The sequence below is a fragment of the Pleurodeles waltl genome, chromosome 4_2 (assembly GCF_031143425.1).
Source record: "Pleurodeles waltl isolate 20211129_DDA chromosome 4_2, aPleWal1.hap1.20221129, whole genome shotgun sequence".
Classification (NCBI taxonomy): Eukaryota; Metazoa; Chordata; class Amphibia; order Caudata; family Salamandridae; genus Pleurodeles; species Pleurodeles waltl.
Genome location: NC_090443.1, coordinates 974,950,107 through 974,973,294, shown reverse-complemented (window position 1 = coordinate 974,973,294; position 23,188 = coordinate 974,950,107). Strand labels below are relative to the sequence as shown.

General features: G+C 45.3%; 1 protein-coding gene across 1 annotated transcript in view; it reads right to left on the bottom strand.

Annotated features, from left to right (window-relative positions):
- ZSWIM5 (zinc finger SWIM-type containing 5) overlaps positions 1-23,188 on the bottom strand; it is a 256,622-nt gene that overhangs the window by 12,372 nt on the left and 221,062 nt on the right. The window contains exons 12-13 of the mRNA XM_069232815.1: positions 19,587-19,750; positions 16,678-16,759 (exon numbers count right to left, since the gene is read on the bottom strand). Coding sequence (XP_069088916.1) covers positions 16,678-16,759; positions 19,587-19,750 — 246 coding nt within the window. The remainder of the gene's footprint in view (positions 1-16,677; positions 16,760-19,586; positions 19,751-23,188) is intronic.

The window sequence follows — 23,188 nt, the reverse complement described above, 5'->3', positions numbered from 1 at the left end:
TTATGCCACCCTGGAGACCTCTCACTCAGCACAGACACCCTGCCTGCCAGCTTGTGTGTGCTAGTGAGGACCAAACGAGTAAGTCGACATGGCACTCCCCTCAGGGTGCCATGCCAGCCTCTCACTGCCTATGCAGTATAGGTAAGACACCCCTCTAGCAGGCCTTACAGCCCTAAGGCAGGGTGCACTATACCATAGGTGAGGGTACCAGTGCATGAGCATGGTACCCCTACAGTGTCTAACCAAAACCTTAGACATTGTAAGTGCAGGATAGCCATAAGAGTATATGGTCTGGGAGTTTGTCAAACACGAACTCCACAGCACCATAATGGCTACACTGAAAACTGGGAAGTTTGGTATCAAACTTCTCAGCACAATAAATGCACACTGATGCCAGTGTACATTTTATTATAAAATGCACCCCAGAGGGCACCTTAGAGGTGCCCCCTGAAACTTAACCGACTATCTGTGTAGGCTGACTAGTTTTAGCAGCCTGCCACAAACCGAGACATGTTGCTGGCCCCATGGGGAGAGTGCCTTTGTCACTCTGAGGCCAGTAACAAAGCCTGCACTGGGTGGAGATGCTAACACCTCCCCCAGGCAGGAACTGTCACACCTGGCGGTGAGCCTCAAAGGCTCACCTCCTTTGTGCCAACCCAGCAGGACACTCCAGCTAGTGGAGTTGCCCGCCCCCTCCGGCCAGGCCCCACTTTTGGCGGCAAGGCCGGAGAAAATAATGAGAAAAACAAGGAGGAGTCACTGGCCAGTCAGGACAGCCCCTAAGGTGTCCTGAGCTGAGGTGACTCTAACTTTTAGAAATCCTCCATCTTGCAGATGGAGGATTCCCCCAATAGGGTTAGGATTGTGACCCCCTCCCCTTGGGAGGAGGCACAAAGAGGGTGTACCCACCCTCAGGGCTAGTAGCCATTGGCTACTAACCCCCCAGACCTAAACACGCCCTTAAATTTAGTATTTAAGGGCTACCCTGAACCCTAGAAAATTAGATTCCTGCAACTACAAGAAGAAGGACTGCCTAGCTGAAAACCCCTGCAGAGGAAGACCAGAAGACGACAACTGCCTTGGCTCCAGAAACTCACCGGCCTGTCTCCTGCCTTCCAAAGATCCTGCTCCAGCGACGCCTTCCAAAGGGACCAGCGACCTCGACATCCTCTGAGGACTGCCCCTGCTTCGAAAAGACAAGAAACTCCCGAGGACAGCGGACCTGCTCCAAGAAAGGCTGCAACTTTGTTTCCAGCAGCTTTGAAAGAACCCTGCAAGCTCCCCGCAAGAAGCGTGAGACTTGCAACACTGCACCCGGCGACTCCGACTCGGCTGGTGGAGATCCAACACCTCAGGAGGGACCCCAGGACTACTCTGATACTGTGAGTACCAAAACCTGTCCCCCCTGAGCCCCCACAGCGCCGCCTGCAGAGGGAATCCCGGGGCTTCCCCTGACCGCGACTCTTTGAATCCTAAGTCCCGACGCCTGGGAGAGACCCTGCACCCGCAGCCCCCAGGACCTGAAGGACCGGACTTTCACTGGAGAAGTGACCCCCAGGAGTCCCTCTCCCTTGCCCAAGTGGAGGTTTCCCCGAGGAACCCCCCCCTTGCCTGCCTGCAGCGCTGAAGAGATCCCGAGATCTCTCATAGACTAACATTGCGAACCCGACGCTTGTTTCTACACTGCACCCGGCCGCCCCCGCGCTGCTGAGGGTGAAATTTCTGTGTGGGCTTGTGTCCCCCCCGGTGCCCTACAAAACCCCCCTGGTCTGCCCTCCGAAGACGCGGGTACTTACCTGCAAGCAGACCGGAACAGGGGCACCCCCTGCTCTCCATTCTAGCCTATGTGTTTTGGGCACCACTTTGAACTCTGCACCTGACCGGCCCTGAGCTGCTGGTGTGGTGACTTTGGGGTTGCTCTGAACCCCCAACGGTGGGCTACCTGGGACCAAGAACTGAACCCTGTAAGTGTCTTACTTACCTGGTCAACCTAACAAAAACTTACCTCCCCTAGGAACTGTGAAAATTGCACTAAGTGTCCACTTTTAAAACAGCTATTTGTCAATAACTTGAAAAGTATACATGCAATTTTTATGATTTAAAGTTCCTAAAGTACTTACCTGCAATACCTTTCGAATGAGATTACATGTAGAATTTGAACCTGTGGTTCTTAAAATAAACTAAGAAAAGATATTTTTCTATACAAAACCTATTGGCTGGATTTGTCTCTGAGTGTGTGTACCTCATTTATTGTCAATGTGTATGTACAACAAGTGCTTAACACTACTCCTTGGATAAGCCTACTGCTCGACCACACTACCACAAAATAGAGCATTAGTATTATCTATTTTTACCACTATTTTACCTCTAAGGGGAACCCTTGGACTCTGTGCATGCTATTCCTTACTTTGAAATAGCACATACAGAGCCAACTTCCTACAGCGGTCATATCTGCCCAGAAGTGCTGAGGCGCTGGAGACCTTCATAGCAGATGCCGCCGTACCGCACATCTTTCTCCCCAGGGAGTCTAGGTGTCTGCTCTCCTTATCCGGGGGGACTGTGGAAGATGATGCCACAGTGTGTGTTTTTCTGGCTGCGGCTAAGATCACAGAGTCCGGTGGCGGATCCTTCCGCAGGAATAAAGGATCTTGCTCCGGAGCTTTGTATTTCTTTTGAATCCTAGCCGGGGCAGACTTGAGTGGCTGGAGACAGAAAAGTGTCCATAGTAGGTTGCAGCAAACCCGGTACTAGTGGCAGCAGTTTTCTCGAGACTGATCTGTGTTGTAGGGTCTCAAAGATAACTGAGGATGAGGTGGCCGGTTCCGGTACCTCAATATTTAGCTTCTGCGCTCCCCTTAGAAGAACCTCATTAAAAGTGGTGATATCATCCACCGGGGAAATCCTAGCAGGTGGAGAATCTGTGAGTGTGGGGGAGTAGCGCCTAACAGACGATCCTGAAGAAGACCAAGAAGGTGATCTTCTGCGTGGTGTTCGCGACCTGGTTCTCCTTCGGGAACGGGACCTGCTCCGAGAGGCTGTAGCGGAGTGTGCAGGTCTTGTGGTCGGCTGACGCGAAGCAGAACGAGCCCGTCCTGCTCTAGCTGTAGGCGATGGCGTTCTCGGTAATGAGGCAGTAGGAGAATACATCCTAGAGTATTGGGAATCCGGGGATGCTGCCAGTCTATTCAGGCTCTCTAACCATCTGGGTGATAGAGTGATGGGAGAAACATGCCCCGATGAGACCGCTCTGGAATGGGATGATGCACTCCTTATAGAGACCACCGGTGAGGGAGCTTTGTCCGCTGGCTCTACTGCCTGTGACACAGCTGAAGGTTGTGTCGACGTCGATTGTATCCTCGACGTCGAAGGTTGCGATGCCTGGTCTGCTCTCGACGTCGAAGGTCTTGACGTCGAAGGCCTTGACGTTGAATGTCTTGACGCCGATCGCGGGACCTGGACCTACTCGCCGTCGTGTGTCTCGACGTTGAGTGGCGAGTGGTCGACGGCGGATGTTCATGCCGTCGTGGTGGTTTCGGTGTCGTGTCCTTCGACGCCAAGGGGTGAGACGTTCTCGACGGCGAACGGGAGCGCCGGAGATGGCTCGACGCCGAACGGCGGCCTGCCGTCGACGGAGATGTACCCCTGTGTCCATGCTTCGACGCTTTGTCCTTCGACGTCGGTCTGGTCACCGTCGACGGCGATCTATGCCGGTGAGACGGTGGTGCCGATGACGTTGATGGAGAACAAACAGGCACAATCCTACCTGTCGACGTCGATCGGGCATTTCCTTCTGTTGTAGGTCTGGGAAGTGAAGAGGATGTTGACTTTTTCCTCTCCTGAAGCCCATGTAGCCTGATCTTCTCTCTGTCTTTGAGAGTCCTCCTTGACATGTTCTTACAATACTTGCAGGTGTCAGGACAGTGACTCTGTGGCAGGCAGACAATACACAGAGAGTGTGGGTCTGACTGGGCTTTCTTCTTCCCACAAGAAGGACATTTTACAAAAAGAGATGGCATTTTCTGCCAAAAAAACTTCCCAACTCAGACAAAAGATGTTATCTGTCGAGTAAACAGGAAAAACACTATTTTTTAAGGATTTTTCTGAAGAAAAACTCAGAAAAACTGAGAGCTCAATGCTCCAGGATCCTCTCAGAAGAAGCCGGAAAAAAGAACTGACCTAACTGTGAACCAACTGTCACCTTCCCTTCACCCCTGAGGCATGGTGGGATACTGGAGGTGCTCAGGGTCTTAAAGGCACGGTGCCAAAGTTTTTATGGTTCTCCTGTGTTAACCTGCATGCAGCCTATTGGCTAAGAATGCTTCATTGTTTTTCAATGTAGTTTTTTCTATTTTTCTCTGCTATTTACTGCTGTTTACTTCCCTAAGTCCAGTTTTTGGAGGCTTAGGTAGATATTTATGATCTATTGTGATTTTATAATATAAAAAAAAAAAAAAACTTGCATAGAAATAAAGCATTTTAGCCTATTTATGATTATAGCCTGCATTGCTGTTTTACACATGATAATATGTATGTATTTTATATATATATGCTCCGGGGTCCCCGCACAAGGGCGGGAATATTCAATGTTTATGACTTTGATGAGGATCCCCTGGAAGAGAACTATATTTACATAAAAGTATGTGATGTTCTTATAAATTGGGTCAGATTTTTTTGAGTGTATGTCTCACTTACTTCCTATGTGTGTGAATTACATGCTTAGCACCACCCTCTGGTATGCCTAACTGCTCGTCCACACTACCACAACATTGCATTTGGGGTGTCATTTGTGCCTCTGTAGATCCTCTGGGGTTTGCTTGGACTACAGTGTGCCTCATTTTGGTCCACTATATAAAGAGCCAGCTTACTACATCGGGTAACTCCTTTTACAATGAGAATCTCGCCTAAATTTATGTACTGTGTATTTATTATGTAGTGATATTAATGTAGGTGGGAGACTGAAGAATGAGGTGGAGCAAAAAGGTGTTTAAGAACTTCCTGGAGAAAGCCCCTACTGATTTTTAGTATTGACAGCGATCTTACTAAGGGTTGTTTATAAAACATCCAGATCACCTCTTTTTTTCTGGCTTTAAATGTACGTCTTAATTGTTAGACTTGTTCTGTGGTTTCCCAGGCCTCACTTGCATGGGTTTGTTGCTTTTCAAAGAGCTGTTCCATGGGCTATGATTTGGTGCCTCTTTTAAAGGAACCCCTAGCTTGCATTGTAGCCACTGCTTTAGAGGTGTTGTAATCCTTCATCTATGAGGATTCTTCCACCGCTGGTCTACACTGTCTCTTCTGCTGATCAGACTTTGGTTTGAAGCCCAAGATCTGCTGTATGATGAAAAAAATAATTTAATAGGTTGAAAACAGATCAGAATGCTTTACTTGGTGATGTGCAAAGAATAAATATGTTATCTGAAACCACATTTTCACAGATTTGGTAATACATTTTAGTTTTATCGGTAAAGCTGCAAGTTAGTTGGAAGGATTTTGGACATTTCTTGGAAATTTGACAGTATGACCACATCATATGTTAGTATGAAAATGTCACTTACCCAGTGTACATCTGTTCGTGGCATCAGTCGCAGTAGATTCGCATGTTCTGCAATAGCTCGCCATCTGGTGTTGGGCCGGAGTGTTACAAGTTGTTTTTCTTCGAAGAAGTCTTTCGAGTCACGGGACCGAGTGACTCCTCCTTTTGTCTCCATTGCGCATGGGCGTCGACTCCATCCTCGATTGTTTTTCCCCGCAGAGGGTGAGGTAGGAGTTGAATTGTAGTAATAGTGCCCATGCAATGGAGTGACTAAGTATGCACTTATTTAAGGTTGAGATGATACATATATAAATAATTGAAGGTAACTTCCAAACTGCTACAGGCTCCCGGGGAGGCGGGTGGGCACATGCGAATCTACTGCGACTGATGCCACGAACAGATGTACACTGGGTAAGTGACATTTTCAGTTCGATGGCATCTGTCGCTGTAGATACGCATGTTCTGCAATAGACTAGTAAGCAGTTATTTCCCCAAAAGCGGTGGATCAGCCTGTAGGAGTGGAAGTAGTCTGAAATAATGTCCTTAATACAGCTTGACCTACTGTGGCTTGTTGTGCGGATAACACGTCTACACAGTAGTGCTTGGTGAATGTGTGAGGCGTAGACCATGTGGCTGCCTTACATATTTCTTGCATTGGGATGTTTCCTAGAAAGGCCATGGTAGCACCTTTCTTTCTGGTTGAGTGTGCCCTTGGTGTAATGGGCAGCTGTCGTTTAGCTTTAAGGTAGCAGATTTGGATGCATTTAACTATCCATCTGGCTATACCTTGTTTTGAAATTGGGTTTCCTGCATGAGGTTTTTGAAATGCAATAAAGAGTTGTTTAGTCTTTCTGATGTTCTTTGTTCTGTCGATGTAATACATTAATGCTCTTTTGACATCTAATGTATGTAGTGCCCTTTCAGCTACGGTATCTGGCTGTGGAAAGAACACCGGAAGTTCCACTGTTTGATTTAGATGGAACGGTGAAATAACCTTTGGCAAAAATTTAGGATTGGTCCTTAGGACGACTTTATTTTTGTGTAGTTGTATAAAAGGTTCCTGTATAGTAAACGCCTGAATCTCGCTTACTCTTCTCAGGGAAGTAATGGCGATGAGAAATGCCACCTTCCAGGTTAGGAACTGTATGTCGCAGGAGTGCATGGGTTCAAAAGGTGGACCCATAAGTCTAGTTAGGACAACATTTAGGTTCCATGAAGGAACAGGTAGTGTTCTTGGTGGTATAATTCTCCTAAGGCCCTCCATGAATGCTTTAATGACTGGTATTTTATATAGGGAAGTTGAATAGGTAGTCTGCAGGTATGCAGATATTGCTGCAAGGTGAATCTTAATGGAAGAGAAAGCTAGGTTAGATTTTTGTAAGTGAAGCAAGTAACCCACTACATGTTCTGGAGTTGTGTGTAATGGTTGTATTTGATTAATATGGCAGTAGCAAACAAACCTCTTCCATTTACTTGCATAGCAGTGCCTGGTGGATGGCCTTCTTGCTTGTTTTATGACTTCCATACATTCTTGGGTAAGTTGTAAGTGCCCGAATTCTAGGATTTCAGGAGCCAGATTGCTAGATTCAGCGATGCTGGATCTGGGTGTCTGATCTTTTGGTTGTGCTGTGTCAACAGATCTGGCCTGTTGGGCAATTTGATGCAGGGTACCACTGATAGGTCTAGCAGCGTTGTGTACCAGGGTTGCCTTGCCCAAGTTGGTGCTATCAATATGAGTTTGAGTTTGCTTTGACTGAGTTTGTTTACCAGGTAAGGAAGGAGAGGGAGAGGAGGAAAAGCGTAAGCAAATATCCCTGACCAGTTCATCCATAGGGCATTGCCTTGGGATTGCTTGTGTGGGTATCTGGATGCGAAGTTTTGGCATTTTGCGTTCTCCCTTGTCGCAAACAAGTCTATCTGAGGTGTTCCCCAGAGTTTGAAATAAGTGTTCAGTATTTGGGGGTGAATTTCCCATTCGTGGACCTGTTGGTGATCTCGAGAGAGATTGTCTGCGAGTTGATTTTGTATCCCTGGTATAAACTGTGCAATTAGGCGAATTTGGTTGTGAATTGCCCAATGCCAAATTTTTTGTGCTAACAGGCTTAACTGCGTGGAGTGCGTCCCTCCCTGCTTGTTTAGATAATACATTGTTGTCATGTTGTCTGTTTTGACGAGAATGTATTTGTGAACTATTATTGGTTGGAAAGCTTTTAGTGCTTGAAAAACTGCAAGAAGTTCTAGGTGATTGATATGCAGTTTTGTTTGATGTACGTTCCATTGTCCTTGTATGCTGTGTTGATCGAGGTGTGCTCCCCACCCTGTCATGGAAGCATCTGTTGTTATTACGTATTGTGGCACTGGGTCTTGGAAAGGCCGCCCCTTGTTTAAATTTATGTTGTTCCACCACAGAAGCGAGAGGTAAGTTTGGCGGTCTATTAACACCAGATCTAGAAGGTGACCCTGTGCTTGAGACCACTGTGATGCTAGGCATTGTTGTAAGGGCCTCATGTGCAGTCTTGCGTTTGGGACAATGGCTATGCATGATGACATCATGCCTAGGAGTTGTAATACCATCTTTGCTTGTATCTTTTGTGTTGGATACATGCGTTGTATGATGGTGTTGAAATTTTGAATTCTTTGTGGACTTGGAGTGGCTACTCCTTTTGATGTGTCTATTATGGCTCCCAGGTATTGTTGTACCTTGCGTGGCCGAATTTTGGATTTTGTGAAATTGACGGTGAACCCTAGTTTGAAGAGGGTTTGTATGATATGATTTGTGTGATTTGAGCACTCTATTAACGAATGGGCCTTGATTAGCCAGTCGTCTAGATATGGGAACACATGTATTTGCTGCCTTCTGATGTGTGCAGCGACTACCGCTAGACATTTGGTAAAGACTCTTGGTGCGGTTGTTAATCCGAAAGGCAGTACCTTGAATTGGTAATGTATTCCTTTGAATACAAACCTTAGGTATTTCCTGTGCGATGGGTGAATTGGTATATGGAAATAAGCATCCTTGAGGTCTAAAGTTGCCATGTAGTCGTGCAGCTTTAGCAATGGCAATACTTCTTGTAGTGTGACCATGTGGAAGTGGTCTGATTTGATGAAAGTGTTGACTACTCTGAGGTCTAGGATTGGTCTCAGTGTTTTGTCCTTCTTTGGTATCAGAAAGTACAGTGAGTAAACTCTTGTGTTTATTTGTGTGTTTGGCACTAATTCGATTGCATTCTTTTGCAATAGTGCCTGCACTTCTATCTCTAGGAGATTGGAATGGTGTGTTGTTAAATTTTGTGCTTTTGGTGGTATGTTTGGAGGGAACTGTAGAAATTCTATGCAGTAACCATGTTGGATAATTGCTAGAACCCAAGTGTCTGTAGTGATTTTCTCCCATGCTCTGTAATAATGACCTATTCGTCCCCCCACTGGTGTTGTGTGGAGGGGGTGAGTGACATGTGAGTCACTGTTTAGTAGTAGGGGTTTTGGGGCTTTGGAATCTTCCTCTATTTCTAGGGAATTGCCCTCCTCTATATTGTCCCCGAAAACCTCCTCTATACTGTCCTTGGTAACTGGACGGTGTGGCTTGTGAGGTGCTGGCTTGTGTGCTTTGACCCCGAAACCCCCCTCGAAAGGGCGTTTTACGGAATGAGCTGTAATTCCCTCTGCTCTGCGGGGAGTAGAGTGCGCCCATGGCTTTGGCAGTGTCCGTATCTTTTTTGAGTTTCTCAATCGCTGTGTCCACTTCTGGACCGAACAGTTCTTTTTCATTAAAAGGCATATTGAGAACTGCTTGTTGAATCTCTGGTTTAAATCCAGACGTTCGGAGCCATGCATGCCTTCTGATAGTTACAGATGTATTAATTGTCCGTGCAGCTGTATCTGCAGCGTCCATGGAGGAGCGGATCTGGTTGTTGGAGATGGCTTGTCCCTCCTCAACCACTTGTTTTGCCCTATTTTGGAAGTCTTTGGGCAGATGTTCGATGAGATGTTGCATCTCGTCCCAGTGGGCTCTGTCATAGCGCGCAAGTAGTGCCTGGGAGTTCGCGATGCGCCACTGGTTTGCAGCTTGTGCTGCGACTCTCTTACCAGCTGCATCAAACTTGCGGCTTTCTTTATCTGGGGGTGGTGCATCTCCAGATGTGTGAGAGTTGGCCCTTTTCCTAGCTGCTCCTACAACAACAGAGTCTGGTGGCAGCTGTGTTGTGATGAAAGCTGGGTCCGTAGGAGGCGCCTTGTACTTTTTTTCCACCCTTGGTGTGATTGCCCTACTTTTGACCGGGTCCTTAAATATGTCTTTTGCGTGCCGGAGCATACCAGGGAGCATAGGCAGGCTTTGGTAGGAGCTGTGGGTGGAGGAGAGTGTGTTGAACAAGAAATCATCCTCGACCTGTTCTGAGTGGAGGCTTACGTTGTGAAATTGTGCTGCTCTAGCCACCACCTGAGAGTACGCGGTGCTGTCTTCTGGTGGAGATGGTTTTGTAGGGTATGCCTCTGGGCTGTTATCTGACACTGGGGCGTCGTATAGGTCCCATGCGTCCTGGTCTTGGTCACCCTGGCTCATGGTGGTGTGAGCTGGGGAGTGTGATGGCGTTTGTGCTGGTGAAACGTTAATCACGGGCGGAGGAGAGGGTGGTGGTGTAACTCTTTTCACCACTTTTGGTTGTGGTGCTTGTTCCGTCTGGAACTCCAACCTTCTCTTTCTCCTAATGGGGGGAAGGGTGCTTATTTTTCCTGTCCCCTGCTGAATGAAAATACGTTTTTGCGTATGGTCCGCATCAGTTGCTTGTAGCTCTTCCTCAAACCTATGCTTCTGCATTTGGGAGGTTAGCGAGTGCTCTTCTGTATAAGAGCCTGAAGCTGGGTCGCTTGCAGTTTGTTTCGGCATCGAAACTTTGTCTGCGTGTTTTTTCGGCTCCGAGGTGACTTTTTTCCTTTTCGGGGCCGAAACCTCTCGGCGTCGATCTGTTTCGGTGCCGCTGTCTCGGCGTCGAGCCGTGTCCACACCGGCATCTCGGTGTCGAGGCTTGTCTCCAGCACTTTCTCGGTCCCGAGAAGGCTGCGTGCCGGTGTCTCGACCGGAGTCGGACGATCTCGGCACTGTTTGGGCCTTTTTCGGTGCCGACGGTCGGTCACCGATTTTATGGGTTGAGCCATGGCCTGGTGGCAGTGGCGTCCCCTGGGCCTTGTAAATGTTTCTTTTGGGGTTTTCGACGTCTTACTCACGGTTTGTGTATCGTCGAATCCTTCGGAGTCTGAGTCTTGGATCGAGAAGGTACCTTCCTCTTCCTGTTCCTCGAACTCCCGTCGGGCTGTCGGTGCGGACGCCATTTGAAGTCTTCTGGCTCGACGGTCTCGGAGTGTTTTTCGGGACCGGAACGCACGACAGGCCTCGCAGGTGTCTTCGCTGTGCTCAGGTGACAGGCACAGGTTGCAGACCAAGTGTTGGTCTGTGTAGGGGTATTTATTGTGGCATTTGGGGCAGAAACGGAACGGGGTCCGTTCCATCGGCGTTCTTCAGCACGCGGTCGGGCCGACCAGGCCCCGACGGAGGATCGAAAAACTACCCCGAAGGGCACCGGAGCTCTTCGATCTTCGATGCGGTGTTGAATCTAAGTATGCCGATCCCGAACGCAACAATACCGACGAAAATCTTCCGAAATTAACTATTTTTTCTGTTCCGAAACTCGGAGCGACAGGAACACGTCCGAACCCGATGGCGGAAAAAAAACAATCGAGGATGGAGTCGACGCCCATGCGCAATGGAGACAAAAGGAGGAGTCACTCGGTCCCGTGACTCGAAAGACTTCTTCGAAGAAAAACAACTTGTAACACTCCGGCCCAACACCAGATGGCGAGCTATTGCAGAACATGCGTATCTACAGCGACAGATGCCATCGAACATATATTTATTAAAAGTGAGTGTTTAAACATAAACCCTCTTGTGGTAGCAATGCTATTAGTAAACTAAGAAGCAAGTAATGGGTCATGTGTCCCCTATATTTAGGCTAGATTCTTTTTATACATGGTGTGTAAGGAAATGCCTCCTTGGCATGGTTACCCCCTGACTTTTTGCCTTTGCTGATGCTATGTTTTGAATTGAAAGTGTGCTGAGGCCTGCTAACCAGGCCCCAGCACCAGTGTTCTTTCCCTAACCTGTACTTAAATTGGCACACCCTGGCATCCAGATAAGTCCCTTGTAACTGGTACCCCTGGTACCAAGGGCCCTGATGCCAAGGAAGGTCTCTAAGGGCTGCAGCATATCTTATGCCACCCTGGAGACCCCTCACTCAGCACAGACACACTGCTTGCCAGCTTGTGTGTGCTGGTGAGAACAAAACGAGTAAGTCGACATGGCACTCCCCTCAGGGTGCCATGCCAGCCTCTCACTGCCTATGCAGGTATAGATAAGTCACCCCTCTAGCAGGCCTTACAGCCCTAAGGCAGGGTGCACTATACCATAGGTGAGGGCACCCGTGCATGAGCACTGTGCCCTTACAGTGTCTAAGCAATACCTTAGACATTGTAAGTGCAGAGTAGCCATAAGAGTATATGGTCTGGGAGTCTGTTTTACACGAACTCCACAGCACCATAATGGCTACACTGAAAACTGGGAAGTTTGGTATCAAACTTCTCAGCACAATAAATGCACACTGATGCCAGTGTACATTTTATTGTAAAATACACCCCAGAGGGCACCTTAGAGGTGCCCCCTGAAACCTTAACCGACTATCTGTGTAGGCTGACTGGTTCCAGCAGCCTGCCACAACCGAGACATGTTGCTGGCCCCATGGGGAGAGTGCCTTTGTCACTCTGAGGCCAGTAACAAAGCCTGCACTGGGTGGAGATGCTAACACCTCCCCCAGGCAGGAGCTGTGACACCTGGCGGTGAGCCTCAAAGGCTCACCCCTTTGTGCCAGCACCGCAGGACACTCCAGCTAGTGGAGTTGCCCGCCCCCTCCGGCCACGGCCCCCACTTTTGGCGGCAAGGCCGGAGAAAATAATGAGAATAACAAGGAGGAGTCACTGGCCAGTCAGGACAGCCCCTAAGGTGTCCTGAGCTGAAGTGACTAACTTTTAGAAATCCTCCATCTTGCAGATGGAGGATTCCCAAATAGGATTAGGGATGTGACCCCCCTTCCCCTTGGGAGGAGGCACAAAGAGGGTTTACCCACCCTCAGGGCTAGTAGCCATTGGCTACTAACCCCCCAGACCTAAACACGCCCTTAAATTTAGTATTTAAGGGCTCCCCTGAACCTAAAACTTTAGATTCCTGCAACTAACAAGAAGAAGAGGACTGCTGAGCTGAAAAACCCCTGCAGAGGACGAACAGAAGACACCAACTGCTTTGGCCCCAGACTTACCGGCCTGTCTCCTGCCTTCCAAAGAAACCTGCTCCAGCGACGCTTTCCAAGGGACCAGCGACCTCTGAATCCTCTGAGGACTGCCCTGCTTCAAGAAAGACAAGAAACTCCCGAGGACAGCGGCACTGCTCCAAAAGAACTGCAACTTTGTTTCAAGGAGCAGATTTAAAGACCCCTGCAACTCCCCGCAAGAAGCGTGAGACTTGCAACACTGCACCCGGCGACCCCGACTCGACTGGTGGAGAACCAACACCTCAGGGAAGACCCTCCGGCGACTCCAAGACTGAGTAACCAAAGTTGTCCCCCCTGGCCCCCCACAGCGACGCCTGCAGAGGGAATCCCGAGGCTCCCCCTGACCGCGACTGCCTGAACTCCATTTCCCGACGGCTGGAAAAGACCCTGCACCCGCAGCCCCCAGCACCTGAAGGAACGGAACTCCGGTGCAGGAGTGACCCCCAGGAGGCCCTCTCCCTTGCCCAGGTGGTGGCTACCCCGAGGAGCCCCCCCCCCTTGCCTGCCTGCGACGCTGAAGAGATCCCTTGATCTCTCATAGGAAACCATTGAAAACCCGACGCGTGTTTGCACACTGCACCCGGCCGCCCCCGCGCTGCTGAGGGTGTACTTTTTGTGCTGACCTGTGTCCCCCCCGGTGCCCTACAAAACCCCCCTGGTCTGCCCTCCGAAGACGCGGGTACTTACCTGCTGGCAGACTGGAACCGGGGCACCCCCTTCTCTCCATTGAAGCCTATGTGTTTTGGGCACCTCTTTGACCTCTGCACCTGACCGGCCCTGAGCTGCTGGTGTGGTGACTTTGGGGTTGCTCTGAACCCCCAACGGTGGGCTACCTTGGACCAAGAACTGAAACCTGTAAGTGACTTACTTACCTGTGAAACCTAACAATACTTTACCTCCCCCAGGAACTGTGAAAATTGCACTAAGTGTCCACTTTTAAAACAGCTTATTGTGTTTTATGTAAAAAGTATACATGCTAATGTAAAGTTCCTAAAGTACTTACCTGCAATACCTTTCAAATGAGATATTACATGTAGAATTTGAACCTCTGGTTCTTAAAATAAACTAAGAAAAGATATTTTTCTATAACAAAACCTATTGGCTGGATTTGTCTCTGAGTGTGTGTTCCTCATTTATTGCCTGTGTGTATGTACAACAAATGCTTAACACTACTCCTCTGATAAGCCTACTGCTCGACCACACTACCACAAAATAGAGCATTAGTATTCTCTTTTTGCCACTATCTTACCTCTAAGGGGAACCCTTGGACTCTGTGCATGCTATTCCTTACTTTGAAATAGCACATACAGAGCCAACTTCCTACATGGTGCAAACGTTTAGTCTAATTAATGAAACAGACTTTTTGCACATCAGAAATGCTGCACCCACATATTTGAAGGTACACTCGTATGTGAGAATGAAGAAAAAGGCGACTAAGCTAAAATATTTGCCTAGGATCACATAATGAGACCCGTTTACAGGTCAAGTACATTACTGTTATGGTCAAGTACATTATTCAGGTTACTCAACCTGCGTGCCTAGTAACATTAGGATTTTTCGAGGCCTAACCTCCAACTTTTTGCTCTCAATTTCTGGCAACAGCCATGTGCATGCATGTTAGCTCTTCTTCCTACCTATAAAAACTACCAAGGAGTCTGCTTAATATTATATATATGCATCCATTAAATGTGTAAGAGAAAATGCAAGTGTAAGATGAGACGTGAGTGTGTATAGACCTGCTATACACATGCTGTGAGCGTTCGTAAAGCTGTTAAACACCTGGTAAGACTTAAATACCAGAGGGATGAACCTTCAAAAGAAACCAATCTGAGTTCAGTGTAGACAGATATTTGGAAGCTGCTCTTTAAAAACCTAGTAATACGCTATAAGTTTGAAACGCCACATACAATCACATCCGGGGGATACAGATCTCAATCTTGTATTGTTTGCAAACAATTTTCAGTGAGCTTGGATGAATGGGATGATCAAATGAATCAGTGGGTCAGCTCATACTAATCGGTTTGGGATGTGGTTATTGTTGCTTTGTCAGCATATCGAAAGTAGCTTTTGATAGTTCTGAACCGAAGTGATTGGAATTACGCACAAAAGTGATACTGAAATACTTAAGAGTGCAGTACATTTATGAGTCATAGTAGCAGGACACAAATTGATTAAATATGCAATTGGCTCACTGTTCTGTTTAAGTTCCAATTGGATGTGGGAGATATTAGTGTATAAGTTGAGCATAGAAGAGACTTTTCTGAAAATATGTGCAATGTGATTACAATGTAGACCAGTGTAAATATCCACTGGATGAGGGACCAGGATGGTCGGAAATGCATTGGGACTACTAATGCAATGGAGCAATTTGATATGGTGGCAAAATAATTGAATGTAACCAACTAACTTCAACACTGAGCAGGAATCAATTGTATTACCACTGGATGTATAGTGAAGGCTCACAAACAAATTGGAGTGAACAATGAATGAAACGATCAATAAAACAATGAATCCTCACACTGATGCAATGTTTAACGTTTTCTGAAAGCTCATTTGAGCAATTATAGTCACTGCACCTAGGGACTGCAATTTCTACAAGATCCATGTGACAGGAGCATATTCTCAGTGTGGTAGTGTATAGCAACAGCATGAAGGACTAATACTTCCTAAGCACATTCACAGTTTGGGGCAAAGACAAAACATTGTGAGAAGTTGAGCCTTGTTAACAACTAGAGTGCATCTTACTGCTGAACACCCCAGAGTTAAGGACAGGCAATTCCTCACAATGCAGCAGAAGAAAGAAGGTGCTTGGGCAATCCTTTCAATGCCATCAGTTCCAAGCAGCATCAACCTTTGCTATACGTGTGCTATAGCCACAAACACGAGGGGCAATCATTTCAAGATAACTTAATGCCAAGCAGTATTACCATTAGCTACACAAAAGCACTATTCATTACCCCAATGATCCTGCCTAGTATTAATGTTAACTATGTGCCTCTTAAAGCCTTCAATGCTGAGCAGCTTCAAGCTTTGCTTTATGCCTCAAAGGCGAACAAAATTTGTCAATTCCTTCAATGCTCCTCAGCACCAGTAGCATTAAGCTTAGCTACATACTTCTCGAAGCAATAGGAACTCTGGCAATCACTTCAAATATACTTCAGTAGCCAACAGCATTAATCTTAGCTATGGCCGTCCTGCATCCCCAAGCAATCAGGCAATGCCTTCAAGACAACTCAGTGCTGAGCAGCTAGCTAAACACCTCAAAGCCACAAGCACTCAACAATGCTTAAAACCACAAAAGCAATTATTTCAATACACCCCACCGCTGAGCAGTATTAACCTTAAGTATATGCATCTTGAAAAGGCAACCAGGGAATTATTTCAATAAGCTGAGCAGCTAACCATACACCTCTTGAAGGGAAAAGCAGTATTCCAAAGCCTTCAATACACCTCTGTGCAGATCAACCTTGCTGTACACATCTCTTGAAGCTACACTCTCTAAAAGCAAGTTCCTTCCTTGGCTAGGCTAACCTCATAGCTCCAACACAGGCATTGACTGTTGTGTTCTTTATGGGTCTACCAAATGCTATCAAAGTAGAACACAACCATTACTCATAAGTACTAATTTGCTTGTCAACCATGTAACAGGTCAGCCTCCCACTAATGAATCAAACAAACATTGTACAGGAATCAATTTATACCAGCAAATAGCTACTCTACAATATACTACAGACAAAACTAGTGCAATATCCTACCAAAGCAGAAGCTACTTACCTACTTCAGTGGCACAAGTTACAAGCCATCTCACCATCTCTCGCCGCCTCCAATTCAGTGTAGACAGTGTCATACGCATTACCTATAATAAGAAACAAGTTTTCAAATTAACAGGACTATTCAAAGATATTTTGAACAAATAAGTTACAATTTAATAATTAAATAAAACTTTTTTTTTTATTTTATTTACAAAAGCACAGTCAACATTCTGCTTTTAATTTATTTGCATAAGTTGAACCCTTAACGTCAGGTCAAGAAACTCATGTTGCTCTGTATTTAAGTAAAAACAATGAATTTTTTATTTAGTTAATTTATTATTTTTTTCCAAGTAAAGGCGACAAAAATGTGATAATAAAAGTGTATTTTGACAGATTCATGTATTTGTTCTTTTGGCGTTCTCTTATATAGTATCTTTACAAACATTGGTAATGTCAAACTGGAGCTCTCACTGTTACCACAGCCGAGAATCAGTTTGTTATTAGAGGCACATGCTAGAAGAGCGAGTTACTTAACTTAGGTAAAGCTTTTTCTAGTGGATACTCTTACAGCAGATTACTCACCTTTTTAACTTCAGATGTCCAAATGGGTTCAAAACTTTTCAAAGCAATAACTCCTGCACGCTAGCAGATGGTGCCACTGGACCCAGTGGTAACCTTGCTCCACCTCTGGAAGTGATAACAGAGTAATGTATCGAATAGGTTAACTGGAAATGTAGTTTTGCAGTGTACTCAGACTACCCTGAGCCCTAATGCAAGGTCTCTAATTGTTCCACTTCTTCCTTGTATGAGAGTTCCTACTCTTCTTCCTGGGGTTCTAGGGTCAAAGGGACCTTCAGTTCGACATTTTCACCCTGATCTTCTGGCATCAAGGTCTTAGGATTCATCAAATTCCTTAAGTTTTTAGAGTAACGCAGCAATTTTCTGTCAGTCGTGAAGCTTCTGTGCTCCTTTGAAGCCTTTTTTTGATGTCGAAGCATCTTTCCCTCAACCCTCCTTCGACGACAGATTGTTTCAGGAGATTACCCTCCAGCGGTGTCCCTTTCAAGGGATCCGTGGGGTTCTCAGTCTCGGTGTTTGCCTTCTGCAGGCTCCTGCTTCAACACTGAGGCTTCCCTTCGTTTCGAGTCAGATGTTCGGGACTCGTACCCTTTTTTCGGCATCACCCCCTGTTTTTTCTTGGTTGCCTGGAGTTCAACATTGATGATCCTCAAGCCTTCAGTCAGCATCTTCAACAACAATTTTCTCCTAGTCGTTCAACAGTCGCATGCCTTGAGTATGGAGTAGTACCTTGCCCCTGCATAGTATGGTTTGCACATAGGTCTTTCCCTCACTCTGTGCACCTTCGATGTGAATACAGAAGAGGCTTTGCAGTCCTTGCTTCTATATTTGATGGGCAGGCAAAGGTTGCAATATGGGTGTTGATCCTAATGTGCCAATTTGTGATGCCAATTTGGGCAGAACTGGAATGCAGCCTCTCTCTAGGCTGCCCCCAAGCGGGCATTTCTCAAAAAATTCAGCTAGAGGGAATTTTTTCTTCTTCTCTCTTCTTCCTACGGTAACAGTACCTTTTTTCTGGTGTTCTTCTCCCACCTGGTGATTCTTTCAGGGAACTTCAACAAACTTCAATGTTGCTTCCTGTTAGATATCCTTTAGCCAAGCATCCAGACCTAAAGGCGGATAAAAAGAATCTGAAGATGGTGACCAAAGGTAGCAGCTTCCGGTGGAGGGGATACATCACATGAAGCACCAAATGGACAGATATGTTACTGTTTCGGAGACCCCTTTCAAGTCAAGCCTTTTCCAGAGACTAAGTACTCCCTGGCAACAGATCAGAGACCCCACACTGCCCTGCTTGCTGCAATTTCACATGCCAGTTTGAGGGTGATTTCCTCCGTATAGGACCAAAGGCTCTTCATCTCCACGTCTCCCAAATGACCTCTTCACCCAAAAGACAATGAATCTCTCATTACTGTCATCTGCAGGTGAGGTAAAGAGAACAGTCTGCTGCACATCAGCCACCAATGAAGATCCTGGAAAGTGAATACTGTATGACTGACCAGCCCAGTGCTGAGGCCAGTGCAGACAGAGGTTCCACTGCAAGGCCCACATGTGGGACATGCAGGATGCCAAGAAATCTCAGAACTGTCTGTGTTGGAACACTACAGTGAGCCTGGAACATGGGACTCTGCATCCAGGATGGCCCATATGAAGGAAATCAAATGTAGGCTGCTGTGGGATTTTGGCTTGTTGATGGAATATCCCAGGTATGACATAAAGGTAATGGTTGTTTGAAGGTGCCCCAAGCCAGACTGCAGAAAGCACACCTTCAGAAACAAATCAAAGGCACAGGAATATATGCATCCATGACTTGAGAACATGAGCTGTGACCACCACTGTTATCTCCCTAAACACCTGAGGGACAGAGGTGAGGTTGAAGGGCAAAACTAAACTGTAAATGCAGACAGAAGACAACCCCCACCCCCCCTGCACACCAGGATTCATATGGTGCAGTACAAGTGATCTGGTTAAACCAGGTAACAAAGAAAGATCACCAGCTGAGCTTTGACAGGATCACTAGAGCTGCTGATGGAAGTGGTAAGTAAACACTGGCAGGATGAGCAAGTGAGCTGGACAACACACTCCTTTTACATAGACCTGGAGCTCAGTTGCAGTACGGAGCTACGCTATATTAAAAGAGGCGCTTTGAAGTGGAAATGGGCAGCTCTGACGCAAAGGGGTGGGGATGGTAAGGGTCACAGTCATTTGGAAATTCTGGGTAGGCAACAAACACTGATTTACAATTATCTCAAAAAACTAAATTTGGGAATTCTGAATATTATATGTATTTGGAGTGTTCCAAGATCAGAACTGGACGACACCTGTAATAAGGAATTAAGAGGTAATGGTTACCTGTAGACCTAACTCCAGAGCCACATTCAGTAAGGTGGTGTCAGAGTTGTTGTCAGTGGGAGTGGCAATTTTAAAAGCATCCTGTGCCAGCTTGAAAATGAGGGAGGAGGAGTGAATATTCTTTTGTATGGCCTCCAGAACGGTGCGTAACCGCAGCATGTCCCCTAAACAAAGGAGAGAGCACAAATCAATAGCAAACAGTTATGTGATGAATCAAACATTGATCAAAACATTCAAAATGCACTTATTGCCTTTAGGTAGGTCTCACTGGGGAAAAATTAAAATAGTGCAGAAATTACCATACTCCCACATATAGATCAGTGATCCCCAAACTTTTTAGAACGAATAACTTTTGTGACCCACCTAGCATTAATAGACATATGGGGCATTTTTTCCATGTTATAACCGCAATTGGTTTGTAAATATTAAGACCTTGACAATGGCCATTGATCCTGTGGCCAAGATACTGATATGCCCATAAAAGTGGTAGATGGTACACTGCACTGGAGTCGAACACTTTTCAGAGTTGTGTGAAACTCTAAGTAGCTTCCAAGTTTAGGTGGAGAGCAGATCCTTTATATGGAACACTCTACAACACCACCAACACTAAATCTGCTCCCCTCAAATAACTGTTTTTCAAGCCGAATTGTTAAGCGTAGGATTAGCACAGTTCCCTCCCTGCCAAACTAGAGTGACAGTCTTTTGCCATTTTTCAGCTAAGTCCTTAGGCATAAGATTAGTGCCACCCACGCTGAGCTGAAAATCTGAAAACCTTTTACCATTTCAGGAACAGTATTAAAGCTTTAGATTGGTAAAATACCATCCAGACCAACTTGAAATAAAAAAATAAAAAAATGACACATGTTTTGCTCTTATTGGAGCTGGTCAGAGAGGTATATAACTTTAACCAGACACAAGTGAGAAACTAGTAAAATCAAAACTGTATTTTCAGCCTTACAGTGCAGCATAAATTATGCAAATACTGAAGTAGAGAACTCTGGGTAATTCCCAAGTTTAGGTGCAGAGCAGATCCCTTCCATGGAACAATCTACAACACCACTGACACTGTGCTAATTTTATACCCAAAAGCTCTGCTAGGAGAAAAAAAAAAAAAAAAAAAGTCATTTGAGGTGATCATATTTGGAGTGTTGGTGGTTATTGTAGAGTGTTCCATATCAAAGAGCTGCTCTAATTTATATATATATATATATATATATATATATATATATATATATATATATATATATATATATATATATATATATATATATATATATATATATATAAAAAACACGATGCTGAGGCTCGGTTCCAGTTGACTCCCAGGGTTCAATTTTATGTCTTGTATATGCATCTACAGGGGCCCGACTCGCTGACCTTCGTACAAGTGAGGCATTTATCCTGATATTTATGATTCTACGGAGGTGAGAAAGGGTTGGGAGGGAGGCATTTGACCTCTCTTTCAAACAGTTTTGGACTTCCTTGTGTTCGTTATTACTTTAATGGCAGCAGCTTTGACGAAACGGTGCTACAAATATACGAACTACATTATGAAACATGTGGCTTTGTCTCAGCACTGCGAATTTGGTTACAAGCACTGTCATTATGGATATAAACATCAGCTGTGGAGTTTTTTCAACGCTATTTCAGCCTGATTATGACAACTCTGCAATAAGATAGGAAGAACTTGAACAGTGCATTATGGTAAATGTATGCTGTGATGTGCAAGTCACGTGCTATGTGACTTATAAGCACCTGATCTGTGAGCATTTTCCAACCACCTACCTATGATTAAGACATTTAGTCGAAACGCGTCAGGATTTGGGTGGTGCTGCCGTTTTAAAATAAAATTGAACCCTGGGAGTCAACTGGAACCGAGCCTCAGCATCGTGTTTTTTGTGTTTGTTACTGGGATACTCCACCCTTTGCGCTGAGGCCGCCCTGCAGGGTTGTGTGCCCCTGATGGAGAATTTTGACTGTCTTGTGTATATATATATATATATATATATATATATATATATATATATATATATATATATATATATAATATGTCACTTACCCAGTGTACACCTGTTCGTGGCATGAAGTGCTGCAGATTCACACGTTGTGCATATCCATTCCGACATCTAGTGTTGGACTCAGAGTGTTACAAGTATTTTTGAAGTCACAGGATTGAATAACTCCTCCCTTCGGTTCCATTGCGCATGGGCATTGACTCCACTGTTAGATTGTTTTCCCGCAGAGGGTAAAGAAAGGAGTGATAGTGTATAAGAGAAAAGATGTCCATGCAAGTGTAAATGTATATGTATGCACAAATGTTAGTAACTTAAACGACTACAGGCTTCCAGGGAGGAAGGAGGGTGCATGTGAATCTGCAGCACTACATGCCACGAACAGATGTACACTGGATAAGTGACATTTTCCGTTCAATGGCATGTGCAGCTGCAGATACACATGCTATGCATAGACTACAAAGCAGTTCGTTCTCCCCAAAAAGCAGTGGCTAGCCTGTAGGAGTTGGTTGTTTGAAACCATGTTCTTAAGACAGCTTGTCCTACAGTGGCTTCTTGTTGTGAGAAAACATCAACACAGTAGTGTTTAGTAAATGTACGAGGGGTTGACCATGTAGCTGCTTTACATATATCAACCATTGGTATGTTTCCTAAAAAAAAAAAAAATGCCATTGTTGCACCTTTCTTGTAGAATGTGCTTTAGGGGTGATTAAAAGTTGTCTTTTTGATTTGATATAACATGTTTGTATACATCTAACAATCCATCTTGCTAAACCTTGTTTTGATATAGGATTGCCTGTATGTGGCTGTTGGCAAGCAACAAAAAGTTTGTTTTCCTAAACTGTTTAGTTCAGTCTATATAGTAAATAAGAGCTCTTTTTAGATCTAAGGTATGAAGAGCTCTTTCTGTCACAGAATCTGGCTGTGGAAAGAAGACTGGCAATTCCACTGTTTGATTGCTGTGAAAAGGAGATACTACTTTGGTAGAAATTTTGGATTTGTTCTTAGTACAACCTTATGTTTGTGTACTTGGAAAAAAGGGTTTTCAAGACTGAATGCTTTTATTTAACCAACTCTTCTTTAAGAAGTAATAGCCACAAGGAAGGCAACCTTCCATGTTAAAAATTGAATTTGGCAAGAGTGCATGGGTTCAAAAGGTGGTCCCATGAGTCTTGTGAGTACAATACTTAAATTCCATGATGGAACTGATGGTGTTCTGGGTGGAATGATGTGTTTTAATCCTTACATGAAGGCTTTGATAACAGGAACTCTGAATAAAGAAGTATGTTGAATAGTTTGTAAGTATGCAGATATTGCAGTAAGGTATTTTTATGGAGGAAAAAGCCAAATTTGATTTCTGTAAATAACATACAATATCTTGTATAGGTGCTGTAAGTGGATCTATGGTCTTAGATTGACAATAGTAGACAAATCTCTTCCACTTATTTGCGTAGCACTGTCTAGTAGTGGGTGTTTGTGCTTGTTTAATGACTTCCATACATTCGGATGGAAGATTTAAGTACCCAAATTCTAGGTCTTCAGGAGCCAAATCGCTAAATTGAGAGCATTGGGATTTGGATGCCTGATTTG